General features: G+C 33.6%; 1 protein-coding gene across 2 annotated transcripts in view; it reads left to right on the forward strand.

Moving 5' to 3' along the window:
* The window catches only part of CDH12 (cadherin 12), a 996,051-nt gene extending 993,273 nt beyond the window's left edge, over positions 1-2,778 (forward strand). The window contains exon 13 of one of the 2 annotated variants that reach the window (XM_036896727.2): positions 1,605-2,778. In XM_036896727.2, the coding sequence (XP_036752622.1) occupies positions 1,605-2,104 (500 nt within the window). In that variant the 3' untranslated portion in view covers positions 2,105-2,778. The remainder of the gene's footprint in view (positions 1-1,604) is intronic. The other variant, XM_036896726.2, reaches the window with a different exon arrangement.
* The last annotated feature ends 5,100 nt before the right edge of the window (positions 2,779-7,878 follow it).

The following is a 7,878-nucleotide window of genomic DNA, read 5'->3' on the forward strand; positions in this document are numbered from 1 at the left end:
CTCTCTCTCTCTCTCTCTCTCTCTATCTCTCTGTCCTGTCTGTATATCTCTCTTCCCAATTTACCATATAATTCAGTTTTTCTTTTTTGTAATTGTCACATCTGGATTGAAAGAAGACTGTTTATCAGTATTGAATTCTATTTTATTATAGTTAATTTTCTGTTTAATACACCATGACTTGGAATGTTCTGGATGCTCATCTTTGTCCTCTTTGGTCCTCTTATGGTGCTGCAAGTAAACTTACTCAACCACATCATGCACTGCCATCTGTTGCTCCTTCATCCAAATACTCACCGAGTGGCCACAGTGCCCTTGCACTAGTCTTGGACTCCTTTAGATCTTTTCATTAGTTCTTAGCCATTTTCATGTCTTTCCTGGGATGAGGGGAAACATGAGATTCTTCTGGTGGTTTGATTTATTTTAGATGGCTCTCAGGCATGTCTAAGTAGTATCTTTTTCAGCCATGGCAACTCTAATGCCATTTTATAGCAGGGATCCTCTATGAGGCCTGCAGTTTCTTACTCATTTCCCAGGTGAACAAACAATAGTCTTACTAGTTGTAGAGTTTCCCTAAATCTGTGAGGACAGGGTGCTAAACATCTAAGGCCCATTGTACAGAGCTCTACCTTTATCTCCTCCTTCCTTTCGGTTGGTCAAAATCTAATTTTGGAGGAAGTTGAAATAAATAGGCTCTGATCATCAAGAAGTCTTCTCTCCTCCCTCATCCTATGACAAGAGACTTCCAGACTGTGCTGTGGTAAATCAGACATGCTTTGGCATTCAACCTTCTGCCCCCTCTGTGGAGGAGGAGGTGTATTATGATGGACAAAACTGAGCACTGACTTCATCATTTGAATCTGTGACCATTTATTGCTGGAAGAAATAAACACTTGATTTAATGGATGGCTGTGAGTCAACAAGGAATAAAGGAACATTTAAATAATTAGTTTATATAAATTAAGTATTTAAAAATATTATCATAGTTCAGAAAGTTATCTGAACATTAGGTATTTGGTTTAGAAAATGTCTCAATATGGCAGGACACAGAATTGAAATTATTAAATTCTTAGTTGATATGGTTTATAAAACCAAAGCCCTTATGCTCTATATTCTTCTTTTCTTCCTTACCTGTTTCCTTTATTTTTTTTCTTATTTATGGCTTTTAAAAGTCATTGTCACATGAATATTTTAACATTAACATTGAGAAATCTAGCTATGAATAATATCTAAGTGTTATTAATGGGCTATAATAATCAAGTTTCATCAACACTGTACAGCTCTCTGTATACTAAGACACCTGTGATTTTCTTTCTTACTAATTTTGTAACACTTTTTACTTGACACAAAAATATTTCAATTTAATACACATTAAGAAAACCATTGGTTTTTTGAGTAACTTTATTCTGATTTCTTGTATCTATGGTTTCAAAATGAAATTGAGTTTAGACAACGAAAAAAAACAGACATAAAAATATAAACATAGGTATGATGCTTATCGATTACTTTGTTACTTTGAAAATAAGATGCCCTTAAAGTTCAGGGAGTCCTCATCGATTTTTGACGTGATGAAGTGACATGTTCAAATTGCCATTTTTGTCTTCCAGTCATAGTTGTGCTGTATGTAGCTCTGCGAAGGCAGAAGAAGAAAGACACCCTGATGACCTCTAAAGAAGACATCAGGGACAATGTGATCCACTACGACGATGAAGGAGGTGGCGAGGAGGACACCCAGGCTTTTGACATTGGTGCTCTGAGAAATCCGAAGGTGATTGAAGATAACAAAATTCGCAGGGATATAAAACCCGACTCTCTGTGTTTACCTCGTCTGAGACCTCCTGTGGAAGATAACACGGACATAAGGGATTTCATTAATCAAAGGCTGCAGGAAAATGATGTGGACCCAGCCGCCCCACCATATGATTCATTGGCAACATATGCATATGAAGGAAATGGGTCGGTAGCAGATTCCCTGAGCTCCATAGACTCCCTCACCACAGAAGCCGACCAGGACTACGACTATCTGACCGACTGGGGACCCCGCTTTAAAGTCTTGGCAGAAATGTTTGGCGAAGAAGAGAGTTATAACCCTGATAAAGTCACTTAGAGCAGCAGCGGAGGACAAAACTCAACCAAAAGGAAGAACTGAAGGAAAAGACACACAAACAGAAATCCCACACACATGCACGCACGCACCCAACACACCAGGCTTTATAGGACAAGATTCCTTTATCTGGTTTCTAGCAAGTTGCTCTATTTATCATATTGTCAGTTTTGGTTTATTCTGCCAACACAAGATAAATCTTATTATATGTATTTGCTTGGTTTTGTTTTGTTATTTTGGAAAATACACTGAGACAAGCTCAGGCCTATTAAATACAATTTACTGTCATGACACCCTAGGATGAAGACAGCTGTGTGGCATCATGGTGGAAGAGTGTTAGATTTTTCTTAATTCCACTAAAGTGCCTATTGAAACTCTTATCATTTAAAGTGGTGTTCAGTGCACTCTGCTGTGATGGCATTGCAGGATTCAGAGATACAGAGGACATAAAACAAAGATGCTGTCTTTATGTCAAGGAGCAATAGCAACATGCTGACTTCTAATTCCTTTTGAGGAAAAAATAATACTTTCTGAACTCCATCTTCTTATAACTCAAAGGTTTTCTTTTTCTTTTTTAAACTGTATGCCAAAACACATTTGTTTTTCGTACCCTTTCAGAAAATTTAAATAAATGCGATAATATCAAATTCAGTATGTAAGTCCTGCATTTTAAAAGCTACATTTGATCTTAACAGTAGTTCATATTAAAGGTGTTCATTAAAATGTCACATTTTTCCAAAAAAAAATAAAAACTTATAAAAAGGAAATTTAAAACATCCCTCTTTATAAAAAGAGGCCTCAGGGTTGAAACACCAGATTAAACTAAATAATGGTTTTGTTTTCATACTGTGTTGATGTGTTGAAGGTTGGTTTTAATAAGTCACAAGACCACTGAAGTCTTCGATCATAGATAAAATTTTAAATTCTCTTTCTATGAATCTTTTGGGGAAAAAAGTGCTGATAATTTAAATTTGGGATGAGAAATTCATTATATAGTTTCCAGAGTTTCTTACAATTTCTTGTTATCAAACAATACACATGGATTTATGACATTTAAAACACATTTATTATATATTACTGATCAAATAAAAATCAGGGACTTTAGGAAATTCAAGCCAGTGACTGGTCATTGAACAATGCAAATGAACACAAATGCAAAAGGCAGTTTATTTATTTAATTTATTTATTAACATGGATTTCAACCTTGTGAACATCAGTATTACATTGGAGCTAAGTTGTTTTTTTATATTATCATCTATTTTAATTCTAATATAAATGATCTTGCACAGCTCCTCTGTAAAGAACTGTTTTGATTCAGATTTCTAAGAAATAGTAGTTTTTATAAGCATACAAGTAAACTACATTCATATACCTTACTTTCAAGTGAACTGTATACTATCAAGAAATGCACTTAAAGCAAATAATTAACTATAATATCATCTTTTAATATCACTATACAAGTGACTACTGCAATATTAAAACTTTATGTAGGAGAAAATAAAAGTTGCTTATAGATCCATTTTGAAAATGTGGTCAATCTCTAGCTGTATTTATGCAAAATTTATGAGTACATTTATATTTGCAAGGTCCTGAAAGCAAAAATTAACATATGGGTAAGATCGGTAGAAATATGAATAATATAGACAAACTACATTCAGTCCTAGTCATTATTCAATAATTTGCAGTATAATATGCTTTAAGAAACATTTATTCAATTTTTTTTAATGCTGGCAATGTCATAACCATGCTGGAGGAAAAATATAAGGCAACTTCAGGGTTTGCCGCAGCAACATAAATTGCTGGCAATGATGCATGACCTTTAGAGAAAGATTAATATGTATGATTATATTTACATTTGTCACCTCTAGATGACAAAATGATTCCTGTGACGAATTACTGCATTTTACATCTTCCTAGAGAATCTAACTGCCACTGCATGCAGTCGTATATCAGAAGCCATGATAGCATGAAGAAAACTTGGGAGGGGCAGGTCATTACAAACCACATGACTGAGATGCTAAGCAAAAATATGAAATTGGTGGGTCTTACTTTCACCAAATTAATAAGCCTTTTTCAGTCCATCTATCTTATTTTTGCTACACCACTGCATTAGCTTTTTAGGGCTTCCATGGCAAAATCCCACAGACTGGTGGCTTAAATAACAGAACTTTATTTCTTCACAGTTCTGGAAGCTAGAAGGCCAAGATCAAGGAGTCAGCAGAAGTGGTTTCTTCAGAGGGCCTCTCTCTTTGCCTTGTATGTGGGCATCCTCTCTCTGTGTCCTCACGTGGTCTTTGTACTTTTAAGAACATCAGTCCTATGACGACACTCATATTACCTCTTTTTGCCTTAATTAACTCTTTAAAAGCTGTATCTCCAAATACAGCCATATCTGAGGTACTAATGGTCAGGACTTCAAAATATGAATTTTAGGGTTACACAATTCAGCCCAGAAGTCACACAGATACCAACAGCATATTTTTCAAACAAGTATTTAATTTACAATGAGCAAACCAACAAATGAACAAACAAGTAAAAACCTTGAATGGAAATAATTTCAGGGACAATGAGAAACCAGAGGAGGGATATGGTTACAAGAGGTCATTCAGTGTTCACAAATTGAAAGTATTGTGGAATATCCTTTGTACTACTGAAAACACTGCCTAATATTTAAAAACTTGTGATATCTTAGGATTCTAACATGGTCACTGGCCTTCATTGAAGATTAATCAGTATTTTAAAAATGCTTTCAATAGTAGTTATACATAACTTTTTAATTGCATTGCATATTTACATTTATAGAAACATATGTATATAATGTTATTTATGTATTTTTTAAAAATGAAAGCTTTATGCTCAAAGAAGTATTAGATCAACATGTCTAAGAGTGAAACAGTGTGATATATTAGACATAATCTAAAATTGCTTTTGTACCAAATTCTATCACTGACTGGATATGTCATATGGGACAAGCACATTAGCCTCTCTGTGTTCTGTTTTTTTTGATACGATTAAGGTGTTGCTCTCTTATATAAATTTCCTCTAAAATTTCTTGACTAGTAAGTTGTAGTTACAATTACATGAGGTCCATTAAATCATTTACATATTGATTCATAACATTATGAGAATCACAGAAATCTTTAAAACATACCATAAATAACAAAAACCTTTGAACTATGGATCTGACTGATTATACATTGACTCAACATGCAGTATATCAGGAAGTGAGGCAAATCTTTCTTATAATAACTCAGGATTCTTCAACAGGATGGAATGGTGGAAATGTGCATAGGAGGAAAGGAAGAAATGTTAACATTTCTTTTTAGAACCTACATCTTGAGCCAAAGAGGAAAAACAAGTGATAGGAAGGAAAGATTAGAAGGGATTGTGTTTTTCCCTGTCCTTAAGAGGAAGACATTTGAGAAATTCTCGAAGTTAGTAACTATTGCATCGAAATGGGAATCCCTAAAAGCCAATGTAAAAATTGAAGCTTCATATTTGAAGTGGGCCCCAAATTATGACTAGGTATGAAAGAGTGAATAAAATGCCAGTAAACAGCATCAGTTTGCTTCCTGAGAAAGAAGGAGTAGGAGGCAGGTAATTATCAGTCTCTCCATGCTTGAAAATTTCTCTTGACTTCTCACCTAGTTTATTGTTCACCTAGGTACACAATTCTCATTTGGAATTATTTTTTCCTTAATGTTTCGAAGGTGTTTTCTACCATATTGTACCATCCAACACAGCTGATGAAATAGAAGGATGAACATATCACTCCTTGCTTTTATGTGATATGATTCTTTTCATGGCAATAATAATATTTTTTTCTTTTCCTTTGTGTTTTGAAATTTCACACTAATGTTCCAAGATAAGTCTTTAGTGGTTCTCAGGATTAGACACTCAGGAGCCCCTTCTGATATGGAGTCTTGGATCCTTCATTTCTGGGAGATTTCTTTGCATTCATCTGACAGTCATGAACCCTATGTTTTCTATTCACTGTTTTGGGGACTTTTAATATTTGGCTTTTGGATGTCCTGGAATTTTAGTTAATTGCATTATCTTTTAACTATCACTTTCTATCTGGTGTTTTATTTTGATTTCATGATTACCCATTCATCTTTGTTTTCCAGTTCTATTTACTTAATTTCTAGTAATTTTTTTCTCTAATTTCAGGAGGTGGTGGTTGTGTTGTTTTTTGTCTCTTTCCTGTTATCCTTCTTGATTTCAGATGATTTGTTTCTTCTTTCTGATGATGTTAATTGTAGCTCTTTTAAAAAATGTTTTGTAATGACATTTTCCTCTGAATTATGTTTCAAACAGTAGGGAGAATGATGCAAAAACATTTTAATCTATTCTAACTCATGTATAATTCCAATTCTCTGCCACATTTGATATGTCCACAATCTGTCACATTCCAGGATGTTGAGAAGACAAGTTCTCTGCTCTATTGCAGTACTGGTTTTCTAGTCTACAAATTTTATGCCTAGTTTCATTCATTACTATTATTTGCCTTCTAATAATTTACCCAAAATGCAGGTCTGCTAATGGAGTATTTGCTGTTCTCTTTATTGTTTTGGGAATACACACACAAATAAATGCATATGCACATATGTATAATATTGAAATAAATACAATTTCTCTATAGAGATATAAATGTTATTTCTCTATAGAAAATCATATATATAAATATTATTCATAAATATATATTTATCATTAATTTATACATTAAGATATATGTAAATTTGTCTCAACATGAAAGGGATATACATATATAAATACAGTCAGTCATAGTGACCCAAAAACTGGAAAACAAAACTAATAATTATTTCTTTTATATCCATTCTCATAAAACAGATGAATCTAATGAACATATTAACACACACACACACACATACACACAGCTGTACACATGTAATTAGATGGCTGACAATTCCAATTTGCAATCAGTTTTGGACTGACAATTCCTTTATTCAAGTCCCCTATATTTCTTAATGTAATGGATTTTAATACCAGTCAGTCAGACTCCCCAAATTTCTCCAAAAGTCTTAAACATTATTAAGAGTTTAATTGTAGGTTACTTTTATTACCCCACATTTAGATTAAATAAATAGAAGGTTAGAGTGTCCAAACAACTTGTGCAAAACTAAAAATAATAAATTAATAGGTTGGCAAGGCCTTTGATTAAGAAGAGTTTAAGTCAATCCAATCTCAACTTCCATTGTAGGGTTGTTTTTCCAACTTCTATATACCTTTGTTAAGTTGCAATAACAAATGTAATTAACATGAACTCTAGGAGATTCTGGGTCATGCTCGATGCATTATTATACCTCTTTATAAAGAAGAAAGAACCTGAACTTCACTGATGTTCTGATGTAAATATTTTACTCTAGATTCAGGATTTCAAGACACAATAGTATCCAACAGTCAGTGAAAGCTGTATTGTATGATTGAAAATATTGATCTCTATGTCACCAAGAAGCAGTGTATTTAAAACTATGTCAATCTGCACCTCTTTTTAAACATACATGTTAATGATCTATATCCTACCTTACATTAACTTAACTGAACTTTCCAATCCATTTTTGTCCACGTTCCCTTCTTTTCAGCTTCCCTATGGTGCACCTATACTCTAGCCTTTATTATCACTTAAATTTCCACTTTCTTAAAGTAATTTACTTATTTCATGTCCCTCTCTATCCCATCATCCACTGAATACAGTATTTGCCATGATTGAAAATGCTAATGTATTGTTACTGAAAATTATTTGAGACAATAAGTGG

The sequence above is a fragment of the Manis pentadactyla genome, chromosome 2 (genome assembly GCF_030020395.1).
Source record: "Manis pentadactyla isolate mManPen7 chromosome 2, mManPen7.hap1, whole genome shotgun sequence".
In the NCBI taxonomy this organism is placed as follows: domain Eukaryota; kingdom Metazoa; phylum Chordata; class Mammalia; order Pholidota; family Manidae; genus Manis; species Manis pentadactyla.